We start from the raw sequence: 20,620 nt of genomic DNA, 5'->3' as shown, positions 1-20,620 counted from the left end.
TGGCTTCACCACGCGGCTTGAGGGATCTTAGTTCCCCAACCAGGGATTGAACCCGTGCCCCCTGCAGTGGAAGTGTGGAGTCCTAACCACTGGACTGCCAGGGAATTCCCCCAAACTACTTTTGAAAAGACGATTTTTTTCCACTGAGTCACCTTTGCAAAGTTGTTGAAAATCATCTGAATGTATATCATAGGACTATATAAATCATCAGAATGTATATATATATTTCTGCTCAGTTTGTTCCATTGATCTATTTGTCTTTGCCCATCAATATTGCTTTATACCAATAGCATAGTGTCTTAATTACTATATATAAGTCTAGAAGTCAGGTAGCGTAATTTCTCCAACTTTATTCTTTTATTTTCAAAGTTGTCTTGGATGTTCTAGATCATCTGCATTTTCACATGAATCTTAGAATCAGCTTATCAATTTAAAAAATGCCTGAGATTTTGATTGTAATTAGGATTGCAACTGATCTAATTCTATAGATCAATTTGGAGAGAAACAACATCTTAACAATATTGAACATGGTAAAAATTGCTCCACTTATCCTAGTTTCTTAAGATGAAAGTAGAGACCTTCCTTTATTTAGGACATATTTTATTTTTCTCACTAAGAGTTTATAGTTTTCAATGTACAGGTCTTACAAATCTCTGTCAGATTTATCCCTAAAATATATTTTGATGTGATTGCAAATTGTAGTGTTTTATTTCAATTTCAAATTGTTCTTTCCTAGTACATAGAAATACAATTGGTTTTTGTATATTGATCTTGTATCACACAGCATTGTTTCTACTAGCTTTTTTTTTTTGTAGATTTAATCAGATTTTCTACATAGATGATCATGTCATCTGTAAGTGAAAACAGTTTTACCTCTTCCTTGCCAATCTGGAGATTCAGTTTGTTTATTTTTTGCTTGCTTTTTAACCTTGGCTAGAACCTCTGGACGATGTTGAATAGTAATGGTGAGAGCAGACATTCAGTCTTTCAGCATTAAATATGTTTTAGATGTAAGTATTTTGTAGGTGTCCTTTACACGCTTGGGGAAGTTTCCTTTTATACCAAGTTTGCTATGAGTTTTATTAGGAATAGATATTTAATTTTTTCAATGCTTTTTCTACATCAATTGAGATATTTTATATCATTTTCTTCTTTAGTCTGTTAATAGGTGGATTACATTGATTAATTTTTTAATGTTAGCCCTACTGTGCATTCTTGAGATAAATCATACTTTATCATGATGTATTTTCCTTTCAATAGACTGTTGGATTTAATTTGTTAAACTTTATAATTTTTACATCTGTGTTTATAAGGGATATTGATCTGTAATTTTGCTTCTTTATAATTATGTGTCATTAATGTGGAGTTCATGGAATGAATTGGGAAATATTTACCTCCCTTCAATTTTTTTGAACAGTGTGCAGAATTGGTATTATTTTTTGCTTAAATAGTTGGAAGAATTCACTAGAGAAGTTTTCCAGACATAGAGTTTTCTGTATGGGATAGCTTTTAAACTACAAATTCAATTTCTTCAAAAGATATAGGCCTCTTGAGGTTATCTATTTCTTATCGAGTGAACTTTGTTAGTTTCTGTCTTTCAGGGAATATGTACATTTCATCTGAATTGTTGAATTTATTGGCATAAGGTTGTTCATAATATTTTCTGATCCTTTTAATATCTGTAGAATCTGTAGTGATGACAACTCACTCATTACTGATACCGCTAATTTGTGTTTTCTCTCTTTTTTGTTCCTGATCTGTTGACTAGAGGTTTATCCATTTTATCTCGCTTTGAAAAACCAGCTTTTGGTTTCATTCATTTCCTCTTTTTATTTTTTGTTTTCTATTCCTTTTAATTTCTCTCATATTCCTTTCTTGTGCTTACTTTGGGTTTAATTTTCTTTTCTTGGTTAGTTGGTTAATGCTATAAAATTTCCTCTATTGCTTTAGCTGCATCCTACAAATGATGAAATGTTGTAATTTTAATTTTCATTCAGTATAAAACAGTTTTAAATTCCCCTTTTGATTTCTTTTTTGACCCTAGTGTTATTTAGAAGTATGGTATGTAGCTTCCAAACTCTTGGGGATTTTCCATACAACTTTTGTTATTGATTTGGAATTCAGTTTCACTGTGGTAGGAAAACATACTTTGTATGCCTGGAATCCTTTTAAATTTATTGAAATTTATTTAATGGCCCCAAGATAGGACTGTTTTTATAAATGTTCCACGTGCATTTGAAAATAATGGATTTTCTGCTGTTGTAGGGTGGGATCTTATGTAAATGTCAGTTAAGGCAAGTTTTCTGATAATGTTTTTAATCTTCTATATCCTTACTGATTTTCTGTCTACATGTGTCAATTATTTTATTTTATTTTTTTTTATAAGAGTAACCACCTCTTTTTTTATATATATAAATTTATTTATTTATTTTTGGCTGTGTTGGGTCTTCGTTGCTGTGCGTGGGCTTCTCTCCATTGCAGTGCACCGGCTTCTAATTGTGGTGGCTTCTCTCTGCAGAGCACGGGCTCTAGGCGCTCAGGCCTCAGCAGCTGCAGCACACAGGCTCAGCAGCTGTAGCTTGTGGGCTCCAGAGCGCAGGCTCAGCAGTTGTGGCGCACAGGCCTAGCTGCTCCGTGGCATGTGGGATCCTCCCGGACCAGGGATCGAACCCGTGTCCCCTGCATTGGCAGGTGGACTCTCAACCACTGCGCCACCAGGGAAGCCCTACATGTGTCAATTATTGAGAGTAGTTTGTTGAAGTCTTCAACTATAATTTGTCTATTTCTTTTTTTTTTTTTTTTTTTGCAGATCTGAAGTTTTTGCTTCATACATTTTAAAGCTCTGTTTTAGGCACATGAAAGTTTAGGTGTATAATGTTTTCTTGATTATTATGAAATAGCTTCTGTCTTTGTTAATATTCTTTGCTCTAAAATCCACTTTTATGATATTTATATAGCTATTCCAACTTTCTTTTCCATAGTGTTACAGTGATATATATGTATATTTCCTTTTAAGATGTTTACATCTTTATATTTAAAGTAGGTTTCTTATAGGTAGCATACAGTTGAGTCTTGGCTTTTTTAATGCAATACAATATTATCTATCTTTTAATTGGGGTGTTTAGACCATTTTTTAAAAAAATAAATTTATTTACTTATTTTTGGCTGCGTTGGGTCTTCATTGCTGCGCGCAGGCTTTCTCTAGTTGCGGCGAGCGGGGACTACTCTTCGTTGCAGTGTGCGGGCTTCTCATTGCGGTGGCGTCTCTTGTTGTGGAGCATGGGCTCTAGGCACACGGGCTTCAGTAGCTGTGGCACGTGGGCTCAGTAGTTGTGGCTCTCGGGCTCTAGAGCACAGGCTCAGTAGTTGTGGCGTATGGGCTTAGTTGCTCTGCGGCATGTGCGATCTTCCCGGACCAGGGCTCAAACCCGTGTCCCCTGCATTGGCAGGCGGACTCTTAAGCACTGCGCCACCAGGGAAGTCCCTAGACCATTTATTTATTTAAAAATTTTTGTAAAATTAATTAATTAATTAATTAATTTTTGGCTGCATTGGGTCTTCGTTTCTGTGCGAGGGCTTTCTCTAGTTGCAGCAAGTGGGGGCCACTCTTCATCGCGGTGCACGGGCCTCTCACTATCGCGGCCTCTCTTGTTGCAGAGCACAGGCTCCAGATGCGCAGGCTCAGTAGTTGTGGCTCACGGGCCCAGTTGCTCTGAGGCATGTGGGATCTTCCCAGACCAGGGCTCGAACCCGTGTCCCCTGCATTAGCAGGCAGATTCTCAACCACTGCACCACCAGGGAAGCCCTGACCATTTATTTTTAATGTGATTATTGATACGGTTGGTTTTAAATCTACCATCATGCTCTTTGTTTTCTATTTGCCTCATCTGTTTTTTTTTTCTGCATTCTCTTTTTTTTAAAGATTTTTTTTGATGTGGACCATTTTAAAAGTCTTTATTGAATTTGTTACAATATTTCTTCTGTTTTTTTTTTTTTTACGTTTTGGTTTTTTGGTCACGAGGCATGTGGGATCTTAGCTCCCCGACCAGGGATCAAACCCGCACCCCCTTCATTGGAAGGTGAAGTCTTTTTTTTTTTTTTTTTTTTTTTAACATCTTTATTGGAGTATAATTGCTTTACAATGGTGTGTTAGTTTCTGCTTTATAACAAAGTGAATCAGTTATACATATACATATGTCCCCATATTTCTTCCCTCTTGCATCTCCCTCCCTCCTACCCTCCCTATCCCACCCCTCTAGGTGGTCACAAAGCACCGAGCTGATCTCCCTGTGCTTTGCGGCTGCTTCCCACTAGCTATCTATTTTACGTTTGGTAGCGTACATATGTCCATGCCACTCTCTCACTTTATCCCTGTGTACCCTTCCCCCTCCCCATATCCTCAAGTCCATTCTCTAGTAGGTCTGCATCTTTATTCCCGTCTTGCCCCTAGGAAGGTGAAGTCTTAACCACTGGACCTCCAGGGAAGTCCCCTCCTGCATTCTTTTGAATTGAGTATGTTTTATGATTCCATTTTATCTCCTTTGTTGTCTTATTCACTATACCACCTAGTGTTAATTTAGATGCTTCTTTGAAGCTTATGGCAGTGTTTCTCAACCTTTCTTTTATGATTTTCTCCACAAGACTTTTTAGAATCTTTTTCTTAATCAGCCCCTCCACACAGTTTTAGTACCACAGATAATCCTGTATATCTGTTCACATTCTATATGAATATGTTTTTATAGATAAAATGAGTAAGATTTTTCTGAACTCTATAAATTTTTTTTTAACATCGTTATTGGAGTGTAATTGCTTTAGAATAGATGAACCCTATAAATTGATTTTTGCCCCTTTGGAAGCAATATTTCCCTGTCAAAAATGCACAGATGCATAATACTGTGTACATCTTTAACTTATCACAGTCTATCTTTAGGTGATAGTATAATGCCTCAAACATACTATAAGACTCGTACAATAGTATACTTCCATTTCTCCCCTCCCAGCCTTTTTGCTATTGTTGTTTTATATTTTATATCTACATATATTATAAAGCTTGCAATACATTGTTATGAATTTTGCTTTAAACAGTGATTATCTTTTTAAAAAAATTTTTTATATTGGAGTATAGTTGATTAACAATGTTCTGTTAGTTTCAGGTGTACAGCAGAGTAATTCAGTTATACATGTACAGTGATTCTCTTTTTAAGAGATATTAGTAATTAAGACAATGATCTTATATATTTACTCATGGAGTTACCTTTTCCATTGCTCTTCATTCCTTTGTGTAGAACCAGGTTCCATCTGGTATCATTTTCCTTTTTCTTGAAGTACTTTGTTAACATTTCTTTTAGTGTAGAAATACTGGTGATGAATTTTTTCAGCTTTTGTAGGTCTGAAAATGTATTTTTTCACCATTTTTTTGAAAGTTATTTTCACTAGGTAGAGATTGTAGGTTGACAATGTTTTTCTTTCAATATTGTAAAGATATTGCTCCATTTCTGGCATTGCATTAAGACATAAGCTGTACCTCTATATGTAATATGTCTTTTCTCTCTGGCTGCTTTTAAGATTTTTTTCTTTAAGAAATTCATTTTTGGTGTACCTTGGTTTAGTTTTTTTGGTTTTGTTGTATTTTTATTTTGCTTGTGCTCGGTGTTTGTTAAGATATATATATATTTTAACATCTTTATTGGAGTATAATTGCTTTACAATGGTGTGCTAGCTTCTGCTTTATAACGAAGTGAATCAGCTATACATATACATATATCCCCATATCTCCTGCTCTTGTGTCTCCCTCCCACCCTCCCTATCCCACTCCGGTAGGTGGTCACAAAGCACCGAGCTTATCTGTCTGTGCTATGCAACTGCTTCCCACTAGCTATCTATTTCACATTTGGTAGTCTATATAAGTCCATCCCACTCTCTCACTTGTCCCAGCTTACCCTTCCTCCTCCCTGTGTCCTGAAGTCCATTCTCTAAATCTGCATCTTTATTCCTGTCCTGCCCCTAGGTTCTTCAGAACCATTTTTTTTTTAGATTCCATATATGTGTGTTAGCATATGGTATTAGTTTTTCTCTTTCTGACTTACTTAATTCTGTATGACAGACTCTACGTCCATCCACCTCACTACAAATAACTCAATTTCGTTTCTTTTTATGGCTGAGTAATATTCCATTGTATATATGTGCCACATCTTCTTTATCCATTCATCTGTTGATGGACACTTAGGTTGCTTCCATGTCCTAGCTATTGTAAATAGAGCTGCAGGGAACATTGTGGTACATGACTCTTTTTGAATTATGGTTTTCTCAGGGTATATGCCCAGGAGTGGGATTGCTGGGTGGTGTGGTAGTTCTATTTTTAGTTTTTTAAGGAACCTCCATATTGTTCTCCATAGTGGCTGTATCAATTTACATTCCCACCAACAGTGCAAGGTGGTTCCCTTTTCTCTACACCCTCTCCAGCATTTAATGTTTGTAGACTTTTTGGTGATGGCCATTCTGACCGGTGTGAGGTGATATCTCATTGTAGTTTTGATTTGCATTTCTCTAATGATTAGTGATGTTGAGCAATCTTTCATGTGTTTGTTGGCAATCTGTATATCTTCCATGGAGAAATGTCTATTTAGATCTTCTGCCCATTTTTGGATTGGGTTGTTTATTTTTTTGATATTGAGCTACATGAGCTGCTTGTAAATTTTGGAGATTAATCCTTTGTCAGTTGCTTCATTTGCAAATATTTTCTCCCGTTCTGAGGGTTGTCTTTTCATCCTGTTTATGGTTTCCTTTGCTGTGGGAAAGCTTTTAACTTTCATTAGGTCCCATTTGTATGTTTTTGTTTTTATTTCCATTTCTCTAGGAGGTGGGTCAAAAAGGATCTTGCTGTGATTTATGTCATAGAGTGTTCTGCCTATGTTTTCCTCTAATAGTTTTATAGTGTCTGGCGTTACATTTAGGTCTTTACTCCATTTTGAGTTTCTTTTTGTGTATGGTGTTAGGGAGTGTTCCAACTTCATTCTTTTACATGTAGCTGTCCAGTTTTCCCAGCACCACTTACTGAACAGGCTGTCTTTTCTCCATTGTATATTCTTGCCTCCTTTATCAAAGATAAGGTGACTATATGTGCCTGGGTTTATCTCTGGGCTTTCTATTCTGTCCATTGATCTATATTTCTGTTTTTGTGCCAGTACCATACTGTCTTGATTACTGTAGCTTTGTAGTATAGTCTGAAGTCAGGGAGCCTGATTCCTCCAGCTCCGTTTTTCTTTCTTAAGATTGCTCTGGTTATTTGGGGTCTTCTGTGTTTCCATACAAATTGTGAAAGTTTTTGTTCTAGTTCTGTGAATAATGGCATTGGTAGTTTGATAGGGATTGCATTGAATCTGTAGATTCCTTTGGGTAGTGTAGTCATTTTCACAATGTTGATTCTTCCAATCCAAGAACATGGTATGTCTCGCCATCTGTTTGTATCATCTTTAATTTCTTTCATCAGTGTCTTATATAGTTTTCTGCATACAGGTCTTTTGTCTCCTTAGGTAGGTTTATTCCTAGGTATTTTATTCTTTTTGTTGCAATGGTAAATGGAAGTGTTTCCTTAATTTCTCTTTCAGATTTTTCATCATTAACATATAGGAATGCAAAAGACTTCTGAGCATTAATTTTGTATCCTGCTACTTTACCAAATTCATTGATTAGCTCTAGTAGTTTTCTTGTAGAGTCTTTAGGATTCTCTATGTATAGTATCATGTCATCTGCAAACAGTGACAGTTTTACTTCTTCTTTTCCGATTTGGATTCCTTTTTCCTCTCTGATTGCTGGGCTAAAACTTCCAAAAGTGTGTTGAATAATAGTGGTGAGAGTGGGCAACCTTGTCTTGTTCCTGATCTTAGTGGAAATGGTTACAGTTTTTCACCATTGAGAACGATGCTGGCTGTGGGTTTGTCATATATGGCCTTTATTATGTTGAGGTAAGTTCCCTCTCTGCCTACTTTCTGGAGGGTTTTTATCATAAATGGGTGTTGAATTTTGTTGAAAGCTTTTTCTGCATCTATTGAGATGATCATACAGTTTTTATCCTTCAGTTTTTTAGTATGGGTTATCACATTAATTGATTTCCGTATATTGAAGAATCCTTGCATTCCTGGGATAAACCCCACTTCATCGTGGTGTATGATGCTTTTAATGTGCTGTTGGATTCTGTTTGCTAGTATTTTTTTGAGAATTTTTGCATCTATGTTCATCAGTGTATTGGCCTGTAATTTTCTTTCTTTGTGACATCTTTGTCTGGTTTTGGTATCAGGGTGATGGTGGTTTCGTAGAATGAGTTTGGGAGTTATTCTCCCTCTGCTATGTTTTGGAAGAGTTTGAGATGATAGGTGTTAGCTTTTCTCTAAGTGTTTGGTAGAATTCGCCTGTGAGGCCATCTGGTCCTGGGCTTTTGTTTGTCGGAAGATTTTTAATCACAGTTTCAATTTCAGTGCTTGTGATTGGTCTGTTTATCTTTTCTATTTCTTCCTGGTTCAGTCTTGGGAGGTTGTGCTTTTCTAAGAATTTGTCCATTTCTTCCAGGTTGTCCATTTTATTGGCATATAGTTGCTTGTAGTAATCTCTCATGATCCTTTGTATTTCTGCAGTGTCAGCTGTTACTTCTCCTTTTTCAGTTCTAATTCTATTGATTTGAGTCTTCTCCCTTATTTTCTTGATGAGTCTGGCTAATGGCTTATCAATTTTGTTTATCTTCTCAAAGAACCAGCTTTTAGTTTTATTAACCTTTGCTATCGTTTCCTTCATTTCTTTTTCATTTATTTCTGATCTGATCTTTATGATTTCTTTCCTTCTGCTAACTTTGGGGTTTTTTGTTGTTTCTCTAACTGCTTTAGGTGTAAGGTTAGGTTGTTGATTTGAGATGTTTCTTGTTTCTTGGGGTAGGGTTGTATTGCTATAAACTTCCCTCTTAGAACTGCTTTTGCTGCATCCCATAGGTTTTGGGTCGTCGTGTTTTCATTGTCATTTGTTTCTAGGTATTTTTTTATTTCCTCTTTGATTTCTTCAGTGATCTCTTGGTTATTAAGTAGTGTATTGTTTAGCCACCATGTGTTTCTATTTTTTACAGATTTTTTCCTATAATTGATATCTAGTCTCATAGCATTGTGGTCAGAAAAGATACTGGATATGATTTCAATTTTCTTGAATTTACCAAGGCTTGATTTGTGACCCAAGATATGATCTATCTGAAGAATGTTCCATGCGCACTTGAGAAGAAAGTGTATTCTGTTGTTTTTGGATAGAATGTCGTGTAAATATCAATGAAGCCCATAATGTGTAATGTATCATTTAAAGGTTGTGTTTCCTTATTTATTTTCATTTTGGATGATCTGTCCATTTGTGGAAGTGGGGTGTTAAAGTCCCCTACAGTGATTGCGTTACTGTCGATTTCCCCTTTTATGGCTGTTAGCTTTTGCCTTATGTATTGAGGTGCTCCTATGTTGGGTGCATAAATATTTACAATTGTTATATCTTCTTCTTGTATTGATCCCTTGATCATTAGGTAGTGTCCTTCTTTGTCTCTTGTAATAGTCTTTATTTTAAAGTCTATTTTGTCTGATATGAGAACTGCTACTCCAGCTTTCTTTTGATTTCCATTTGTATGGAATATCTTTTTCCATCCCCTCACTTTCAGTCTGTATGTGTCCCTAGATCTGAAGTGGGTCTCTTGTAGACAGTATATATATGGGTCTTGTTTTTGTATCCATTCAGCCAGTCTATGTCTTTTGCTTGGAGCATTTAATCCATTTACACTTAAGGTAATTATCAATATGTATATTCCTATTACCGTTTTCTTGATTGTTTTGGGTTTTTTATTGTAGGTCTTTTCCTTCTCTTGTGTTTTCTGCCTAGAGAAGTTCCTTTAGCATTTGTTGTAAAGCTGGTTTGGTGGTGCTGAATTCTCTTAGCTTTTGCTTCTGAGGCTGCTAGGAGAGATTTCCCTTTCTCTTCTTTGTTCATACAGCTCCTGGGGTTCTGCTTTGGATTTGGCCCTGCCTCTGTGTGTTGGTCGCCTGAGGGGGTCTATTCTTCCCTCAGACAGGACGGGGTTAAAGTAGCAGCTGATTAGGGGGCTCTGGCTCACTCAGGCTGGGGGTAGGGAAGGATACAGAATGCTCGGTGAGCCTGTGGTGGCAGAGGCTGGCATGACATTGCACCATCCTGAGGTGCACCATGTGTTCTCCTGGGGAAGTTGTCCATGGATCATGGGAGCCTGGCAGTGGCGGGCTGCACAGGCTCCCAGGAGGGGAGGTGTGGATAGTGACATGTGCTTGTACACAGGCTTCTTGGTGGCTGCAGTAGCAGTCTTAGTGTTTCATGCCCGTCCCTGGGGTCCACACTGATAGCCACAGCTTCCGCCCCATCACTGGAGCTCGTTTAGGTGGTGCTCTGAATCCCCTCTCTTGGCGCACCCTGAAACAATGGTCTCTTGCGTCTTAGGCAGGTCCATACTTTTTCCTAGACTCCCTCCTGGCTAGCTGTGGCGCACTAGCCCCCTTCAGGCTGTGTTCACACAGCCAACCCCAGTCCTCTCCCTGGGATCTGACCTCCGAAGAAGCCGGAGCCTCAGCTCCCAGCCCCGAGCCGTCCCGGCCGACAGGTGAGCAGACAAGCCTCTCGGGCTGGTGAGTGCTGGTGGCCACTGATCCTCTGTTGGGAATCTCTCTGCTTTGCCCTCTGCACTCCGGTTGCTGCACTCTCCTCCCTGGCTCCGAAGCTTACCCCCACCACCCCCCGTCTCCACCAGTGAAGGGGCTACCTAGTGTGTGGAAACTTTTCCTCCTTCACAGCTCCCTCCCAGAGGTGCAGGTCCCATCCCTATTCTTTTGTCTCTGTTTTTTCTTTTTTCTTTTTCCCTACCCAGGTATGTGGGGAGTTTCTTGCCTTTTGGGAAGTCTGAGGTCTTCTGCCAGCATTCAGTAGGTGTTCTGTAGGAGTTGTTCGACATGTAGGTGTATTTCTGATGTATTTGTGGGGAGGAAGGTGATCTCCATGTCTTACTCCTCTACCATCTTGAAGGTCTCCCTCTGTTAAGATATTTTGATCTATGGGTTATAATTTTTATCCAATTTGGAAATATTTTGGCTATTATTTTTTCAAATATTTTTTTCTGTCTCCACTCCTTTTTTCATCTTTATTTTAAGGACTCCAATTATATGTATATTTCTCACTTGAGGTTGTCCCAGAGCTCAATGATGCTGTTTTTGTTTTTTCAATCTTTTTTCTCTTTGTGCTTTTTTTTGGGTAGTTTCTACTGCTATGCATTCAAGTTATTTCTTTTTTCAGTGTGTAATGTGTTCATAATCCCACTCAGTGTATTTTTTTAATCTCAGACATTGTAGTTGTCATCTCTCAAGGTTTGATTTGGGTCTCTCTCTTTTTAAAAAAATTTTTCCACGTCTCTATTTAATATAGCTCCTTTGAATATTTATAATAATATAATAATTATTTTAATGCCTTTGTCTACTAATTCTATTGTCTGTGTCATTTCTGAGTTAGTTTTGATTGATTTTTCCCCTTGTTAATGGGTTGTAATTTCTTTTCTCTTTCTGTGTCCTGTAATCTTTGACTGAAGGACAGAATTCCTGAATTTTATCTAATTGTGTGTTGAGTATTTTAGCTTTCCTATAAATATTCTTGAGGTTTTTTTTTTCTGGGACACATTTAAGTTACTTGAAAATGTTTGATCATTTTTAGTGTTGTTTTGAAGCTTTGTTAGGTGGGACGGGAGCAACATTTATTCTAGTGTGAAATTTACCTGCTACTGAAACCAAACTCTTCTATGTGATCTACCTGATACCTAGTGAATTTTGATGGTCTATATTATGGCCAGTGCGAAAACAAGGATTATCTCTGGCCCTGTCTGGGCTTGTGGATTATTTCCTGTAATCTTTTTGACTGTTTTTTTTTTTTTTTTTTCTCCCCAACCTCAGGTAGTTTCCTCATAGGCATGCATCCATTAGTATTCTACTGAGTACTCAAATGGGACTCTGCAAATCTCTGGAGTTCTTTCTCTGTAGCTCTGTCTGCTCTCTGCCTTGAGAACGTTTGCCACTTTGGCCTTCCCAGATTAACAAATCTATCTCCTCAACTCGGGGAGAATGCTGGGTTGCTCCTGGGCTCCCCTCCCCTGTGTTGTGGCTTGGAAATTTCTCTAGGTGGTAAGCTGGTGCAAACATAGGGCTCACTTTGTTTCTTGTTTGTCAGAGATCCCTGTTGTTCATTTGCTAATTTTCAGTGTCTTAAAAATGGTTCATGTATTTTATTCCATTTTTTAGTTTTTTGAGATGGGAGGGTAAATTTGGCCCCAGTTTTTCCATCTGGGCACAGAGTGAAAGTCTCCAGTGTTATAATTTTTATTTGTTTTTTTTTTTTGAGTCAGGAATCAAATATGTTTCACTTGTAATTTTTTGATATGAATTTTTTGATATCTCCTCTTCTGTAGGCTTTCTCCTTCATGTCTCTTTTTAATTTGCAGTTTATTTGTTAAAGAATACAAATTATTTTTCCTGTGAGTTTCCCAGTCTCTGAATTTTGCTGATTACATCCCTGTGATTTTGTTTAATATTTTCTCTGTCTTGTTCCCTGTAAATTGATAGTTGCATCTAGTGCTAATAGAGTTAGGATTGATTATTTTGGCCATACTACTGCAAGAATGGTGATATATACTTTCAGCAGTGGGTACATTATATCTGTTTGTCTCCTTTTTTGTGATTGTAACAGCTATTGATAGTCAATGCTAAGATCCATTAATTCATTGGAAGTTGAAAAATGGTGGTATTCTATTCTTTCAAGCTTTCTACAATTTTTAGCTGGAATATTTCCACACAGAGAATGTTTCCCTTATTTACCACTGTTTATGTGGTACAATTTGGTAGGATCATCAGGATAAATGCTTGGTTCTTTGTCTTTATTATTGATTCTTAAAATAATGAGTTGATTCTCTAGGATCCTTCAATAGTGAGCATTTGGGTTTTTTGTTTTATTTTTAGTGTCAATATGAACACATGCCTTTCAATATATTTGATATATTTTACTTCATTGCAGTTATTATTATTATTATTTTGATACTCAAGTATTTTCATCTCTGGCCAGTGGTAGTCTCTTTAAGTTGGCTCTTACGTCCTTTTCATACAAATCTGCTGGTCACTGATAGTTTCCTTGCTTTCTGGTGTGACAGGCATTCTAAGTTCATCTTGTACATTTCCTGCCTCAGACCTAGAATGAACTAGTAGAAGAAAATTAAGTGATTTCAGCATGTTCTTCTGAGGCAGTAATTTTAGCAATTGGAAGCAACTGTGGAGATCAGTTAATATATTATAGTCCACACATGGACCTTAAACATGACTAGTGACATAAAAAATACTCATTGTCAACTAAGCTTCCTATTTTAAACATTAAGTGTTTTGCCTTGTGATTATGTAAGGTGATTTTTTCTTTTCTTTGCAGGCTTTGCCAATCAGTCAGAAGATGATCAGGTGAATGTAATGGGTTTTCGCTTCTTAGGAGGTTCCCGAGTTACTCTTCTTGCTTCCAAAACCTCTCGTAAGTAAAGCCATGGTATTATTGCTTTTGAAAACTTCTATTAAGAACAGTGCATCACAGATCATTGCCACATCAAAGATTTCTGCAAGGGTGATGTTAGATATTGAAAACTAAGAGCCATTATATTAGTTATGAAGATAGAATCCTGTTTTATTAGTGATACTTAACTTTGGTTTTGGGGATGAGGAGAGTTTGATAGAGGAATTTAAAGAACTGAAAAATGTTTTTGAGATAGGTATATAGTGAAGTAGGTTTTAGGAGTTACTAGAAACTGGAGTTAATTTTTTTGGGTTATGTGTATATTCTTACATCCTCCTTTTGGACACTTGCAAAGATGAAAGTGAAAGTGAATAACTTTTGCTGAGATTAATCTCAGTAGAAAGAAAAGTAGTAATTGTATAGTCAAGTTTGAATTTCAGATTTAAATATGCTTTATTGATTTGTTTGCTTCATATGAGAATAATGGTTGAAACTACTCAATGTAAAACTGACTTCTGATGTATGTAGACAATGAAGCTACTAAACTCACTGAGTTTTATATACCTTTTTGGAAATAAATTAAAGTATTAAGAAAGGAAGTGTTTAACAAATTTTAGGTACACTAAGGGTATTAGGGGAAATGAATGTGTGTGTGTGTGTATATATATATATATATATAAGTCTGAGTACACTCCAATTCTTAAAATCTCTGCCATTTGTACAGTGGGTTTCATTTTCTATCAATACTTTATGGATTTGCAGTTTTAGTTGGTTATTTCTTTTATAATTAGAAAAGATAGTAAAATAAGGATATGTTCTTTTTGAAAAATGAAGATGTTAACAGGGGGAACATATATACATCCTTATTTTAGAAACTAATGAAGTTTCTGTGGTTAAGATCATAACAGCTTCTGGAATGTGTAGGTTGGTGGCTAGTGAAATAGATTTGGAAACAACTAAAAATTAAAGAATAAGATACACAAATTAAAGACATTTCTGAGAAGAATGAGAGAATTCTGTACTTTTCGTGGTCTTTGTGATTGATCATGATTGTAGTCTTCTTTACATTGGCACCATTTTGTTTTGATTAATTTTAATCTTCAGTTGGATGATGGAATCATTTTTGTACATTTCTCTTTGTTAAAGTGTTCTCTTTAGTTATACTAAAAAATTGTTGCCAACATTTCTTTGGGAAATTATACACATCTGTTTGATTTCAGTTGATTATGCTGTATAATGAATCTGCAATTGAGACCATTTAAAAAAGGCAAAATTTATTCTTTGTGCAAATGAGGGTATTTATGTCCTAATGCATTATATTTATTCTTTTTTATATAAAGTAACTCTTAGAACATTGCTGTTGCCCATAGTTACTTTATCATTCTCTAAATTTTACCAAATATCCATGTATATAACTGATTTATTCACATTCATCTTAATATATGGTAATGAATGCCTTGACACAGCTACAGTGTGGGCAGACAGACTAAATAATGGAATTGGACAGGAACTACTAAATAAAGAATCAAATGAACTGTGTAAACTGAAACATGAAGTGTAGCCATTACAATTCCCTGATGGTTATTTTGGCCTCAGTGATGCCCAGAATTCTACCTAGGGAATGTCCTTGGAGATGAAGGGAGATAGATATGAAGAAAACACAATGGGATGGAGTCAAGATGGTGGAGTAGGAGGAAGCGGAGTTTGTGTCTCCTCACAACTAGGGCACCTACCAGGCACTGGTGGGGGACCACGGACACCTAAGGAGATGGGAGGAACCCCTGAGCAACTGGGTAGGATGTGGGGGTGCGGAGGGAGCGTAGGGAGAGGTAGAGGAGGCAGGTTGGGACCAGTGCCCCTGAGGGGTGGCTGAAGGAGGGGAGGTGTTCCCATGCCTGGAGTGGCCCACGCATGGTGAGGGGAGCATCGGGGATGGGGGAGAGACCCTTGGGGGATCGGAGGGAACACAGCCAGCATTTCCCCTGCCCACTTGGGCTCCGGGGAGTCTGCTGAGGTCCCAGGCCTGGTCCTCTGCCCTCTGAGGCCCCTCCAGCCGTGTGGGTCCTGAGGGCATGGGAGGGCGGGAGAGGGAGAGGGGAGAGGAAAAGTGGAGGCCAGACGGGATTGGTGGCCCTGGGGGGGCGGCTGGGGGAGGGGAGGGGTTCCCACGCTCGGGAAGGGCCCACTACAGTGAGGGGATCAGCGGGGAGCCTGCTGAGGTCCGGGGCCTGATCCTCTGCACTCCGAGGCACCCTGTGCTGCTCGGAGCCTAAGCCCCGCCCCCACACCCCCACCCAGGGCCTAACCTCCGAACTCCTCACTCTGAGGCCCCCTCCGGCCCTGCTGCATTTTCCGGCCCTGCAGGTCCTAAGCCTAGGCCCCGCCCCCACCTAAGCCCCACCCCCACCCCCAAGACCTTTTCCAGCCTTTTTTTTTTTTTTTTTAAGGTGTGGTTCTGTTTTTTTTTTTTTTTTTTTTTTATTTATTTTGGCTGGACTGGGTCTTAGTTGTGGCACACTGGATCTTTGTTGCAGCATGTTAAGTTGTGGCATGCATGTGGGATCTAGTTCTCCGACCAGGGATCGAACCCCGGCCCCCTGCATTGGGAGCATGGAGTCTTAACCACTGGGCCACCAGCAAAGTCCCTATGGTTCTGTTTTACCTTGTTGTTGTTGCATTTATATCTTTATTTTTTCTAAAAATTTTTTATTTTTCTAATTTTACTTTATTTTTTATTCTTTGTTACTGTACTGCTCCTTTTTTTTTTTTTTGCTGCACCACGTGGCTTGCAGGATCTTGATTCCCAGGCTGGGGGGGCAGGCCTGAGCTCCTGTGGTGAGAGAGCTGTGTCCAAACTGCTGGACTAACAGAGAACCTCAGGCACCAGGGAATATTAATCAGAGTGAGGTCTCCCAGAAGTCCTCATCTCGGCACCAAGACCCGGCTCTACCCAACTGCCTGAAAACTCCAGTGCTGGATGCCTCAGGCCAAACGACCAGTAAGACATGAACACAGCCCCACCCATCAAAAAAAATGAGATGACAAACAAATATGTTACAGACAAAGGAACAAGGCAAAAGCCTACAAGACCAAATAAATGAAGAGGAAATAGGCAAACTACCTGAAAAAGAATTCAGAGTAATGATAGTAAAGATGATCCAAAATCTAGGAAATAGGATGGAGGCACAGATTGAGAAAATACCAGAAATGTTTAACAAAGACCTAGAAGAACTAAAGAACAAACAAACAGTGATGAACAACACAATATCTGAAATGAAAAATACACTAGAAGGAATCAATAGCAGAATTACTGAGGCAGAGGAACAAATAAGTGAGCTGGAAGATAGGATGGTGGAAATAACTGCTGAGGAGCAGAATAAAGAAAAAAGAATGAAAAGAATTGAGGACAGTCTCAGAGACCTCTGGGACAACGTTAAACACACCAACATTCAAATTATAGGGGTTGCAGAAGAAGAAGAGAAAGAGAAAGTGTCTGAGAAAATATTTGAAGAGGTTATAATCGAAAACTTTCCTAACATGGGAAAGGAAATAGCCACCCAAGTCCAGGAAGTGCAGAGAGTCCCATACAGGATAAACCCTAGGAGAAACACACCAAGACACGTATTATTCAAACTAACAAAAATTAAATTCAAAGAAAAAATATTAAAAGCAGCAAGGGAAAAGCAACAACTAACAAACAAGGGAATCCCCATAAGGTTATCAGCTGATTTTTCAGTAGAAACTCTGCAGCCCAGAAGGGAGTGGCAGGATGTATTTAAAGTGATGAAAGGGAAAAACCTACAACCAAGATTACTCTACCCAGCAAAGATCTCACTCAGATTCGATGGAGAAATCAAAAGCTTTATAGACAAGCAAAAGCTAAGAGAATTCAGCACCACCAAACCAGCTTTACAACAAATGCTAAAGGAACTTCTCTAGGTGGGAAATACAGAGAAGAAAAAGACCCACAAAAACAAACCCAAAACGATTAAGAAAATGGTAATAGGAACAGACATATCAAAAATTACCTTGAATGTAAATGGATTAAATGCTCCAACCAAGACACAGACTGGCGGAATGGATACAAAAACAAGACCCGTATATATGCTGTCTACAAGAGACCCACTTCAGACCTAGGGACACATACAGACTGAAAGTGAGGGGATGGAAAAAGATATTTTATGCAAATGGGAAACACAAGAAAGCTGGAGTAGCAATACTCATATCAGATAAAATAGACTTTAAAATAAAGACTATTATAAGAGATAAGGAAGGACACTATATAATGATCAAGGGATCAATCCAAGGAGAAAACATAACAATTATATTTATGCACCCAACATAGGAGCACCTCAATACAAAAGGCAAATGCTAATAACCTTAAAAGGGAAAATCGACAGTAACACAATAATAGTGGGGGCCTTTAACACCCCACTTACACCAAAAGACAGATCATCGGGACAGAAAATAAATAAGGAAACAGAAGCTTTAAATGACACAATAGACCAGATAGATTTAATTGATATTTATAGGACATTCCACCCAAAAGTGACAGAATACACTTTCTTCTCAAGTGCACACGGAACATTCTCCAGGATAGATCACATCTTGGGTCAAAATTAAGCCTCGGAAAATTTAAGAAAGTTGAAACCGTATCAGGCATCTTTTCCGACCACAATGCTATGAGATTAGAAATCAATTACAGGAAAAAAAACTGTAAAAAACACAAACACATGAAGGATAAACAGTGCACTGCCAAATAACCAAGAGATCACTGAAGAAATTAAAGGCGAAATAAAAAAATATCTAGAAACAAATGACAATGAAAACATGATGACCCAAAACATTTGGGACGCAGCAAAAGCAGTTCTAAGAGGGAAATTTATAGCAGTTCAATCTCACCTCAAGAAACAAGAAAAATCTCAAATAAACAATCTAACCTTACACCTAAAGCAACTAGAGAAAGAAGAACAAAGATAACGCAAAGTTAGCAGAAGGAAAGAAATCATAAAGATCAGATCAGAAATAAATGAAAGGGAAACAAAGAAAACAATAACAAAGGTCAATAAAACTAAAAGTTGGTTCTTTGAGAAGATAAACTTGGTAAACCTTTAGTGAGACTCATCAAGAATAAAAGGGAGAGGACTCAAATCAATAAAATTAGAAATGAAAAAAGGCGAAATTACAACTGACACCACAGAAATACAAAGCATCATAAGAGACTACTACAAGCAACTATATGCCAGTAAAATGGACAACTGGGAAGAACTGGACAAATTCTTGAAAAGGTACAACTTTCCAAGACTGAACCAAGAAGAATCAGAAAATATGAACAGACCAATCACAAGTAATGAGATTGAAACTGTAATTAAAATCTTCCAACCAACAAAAGTCCAGGACCAGACAGCTTCACAGGTGAATTCTATCAAACATTTAGAGAAGAGCTAACATCTATCCTTCTCAAACTCTTCCAGAAAATTGCAGAGGACCACCCCAAATTCATTCTACAAGGCCACCTTCATGCTGATACCAAAACCAGACAAAGATATCACAAAAAAGAAAATTACAGACCAATAATCACTGATGAACATAGACGAAAAATCCTCAACAAAATACTAGCTAACAGAATCCAACAACACATTAAAAAGATCATACACCATGATCAAGTGGGATTTATCCCAGGTATGCAGGGATTTTTCAATATATGCGAATCAATCAACGTGATACACCATATTAATAAATTAAAAACTAAAAACCATATGACCATCTCAATAAATGCAGAAAAATCTTTTGACAAAATTCAACACCATTTATGATAAAAAATCTCCTGAAAGTGGGCATAGAGGGAACCTGTCTCAACATAAGAAAGGCCATATACGACAAACCCACAGCAAACATCATTCTCAATGGTGAAAAACTGAAAACATTTCCTCTAAGATCAGGAAGAAGACAAGGATGTCCACTCTCACCACTATTATTCAACATAGTTTTGGAAGTCCTAGCCACAGCAATCAGAGAAGAAAAGGAAATAAAAGGAATACAAATTGGAAAAGAAGAAGTAAAACTGTCACTGTTTACAGATGACATGATACTATGCATGGAAAATCCTAAGGATGTCACCAGAAAACTACTAGAACTAATCAATGAATTTGGTAGAGTTGCAGGATACAAAAGTAATGCACAGAAATCTCTTGCAATCCTATACACTAACAACAAAAGATCAGAAAGAGAAATTTAGGAAACAATCCCACTTACCATTACAACAAATAGAATAAAATACCTAGGAATAAATCTACCTAAGGAGGGAAAAGACCCGTACTCAAAAAACTAGAAAACACTGATGAAAGAAATCAAAGATGACACAAACAGATGGAGAGATATACCACGTTCTTGGATTGGAAGAATCAATATTGTGAAAATGACTCTACTACCCAAAGCAATCTACAGATTCAGTGCAATCCCTATCAAATTACCAATGACATTTTTCACAGAATTAGAACAAAAAATTTTACAATTTGTATGGAAACACAAAAGACCCTGAATAGCCAAAGTAATCCTGAGAAAGAAAAATGGAGCTGGAGGAGTCACACTCCCTGACTTCAGACTATACTACAAAGCTACGGTAATCAAGACAGTATGGTACTGGCACAAAAACAGAAATATAGATCAATGGTACAGGATAGAAAATCCAGAGATAAACCCATGCACATATGGTCACCTAATCTATGACAAAGGAGGCAAGAATATACAATGGAGAAAAGACATCCTCTTCAATAAGCGGTGCTGGGAAAACTGGATGGCTACATATAAAAGAATGAAATTAGAACACTCCCTAACACCATACACAAAAATAAACTCAAAATAGATTAAAGACCTAAATGTAAGACCGGACACTCTAAAACTCTTAGAGGAAAACATCGGAAAAACACACTTTGACTTAAATCACGGCAAGACCTTTTTTGACCCACCTCCTAGAGTAATGAAAATAAAACCAAAAATAAGCAAATGGGACCTCATTAAGTTAAAAGCTTTTGCACAGCAGAGGAAACCATAA

The 20,620-nt window shown here is 37.6% G+C and overlaps 1 protein-coding gene across 11 annotated transcripts in view; it reads left to right on the top strand.

Annotated features, from left to right (window-relative positions):
• The window catches only part of BBS9 (Bardet-Biedl syndrome 9), a 461,337-nt gene that overhangs the window by 205,438 nt on the left and 235,279 nt on the right, over positions 1-20,620 (top strand). For all 11 annotated transcript variants that reach the window (XM_036863487.1, XM_036863483.1, XM_036863488.1 and 8 more), the window contains one exon: positions 13,492-13,587. In XM_036863487.1, the coding sequence (XP_036719382.1) occupies positions 13,492-13,587 (96 nt within the window). The remainder of the gene's footprint in view (positions 1-13,491; positions 13,588-20,620) is intronic.

This window comes from Balaenoptera musculus, chromosome 9 (assembly GCF_009873245.2).
Source record: "Balaenoptera musculus isolate JJ_BM4_2016_0621 chromosome 9, mBalMus1.pri.v3, whole genome shotgun sequence".
Classification (NCBI taxonomy): Eukaryota; Metazoa; Chordata; class Mammalia; order Artiodactyla; family Balaenopteridae; genus Balaenoptera; species Balaenoptera musculus.
The sequence above is the reverse complement of the archived record's forward strand: the minus strand, read 5'-3'. Positions and strand labels throughout refer to the sequence as shown.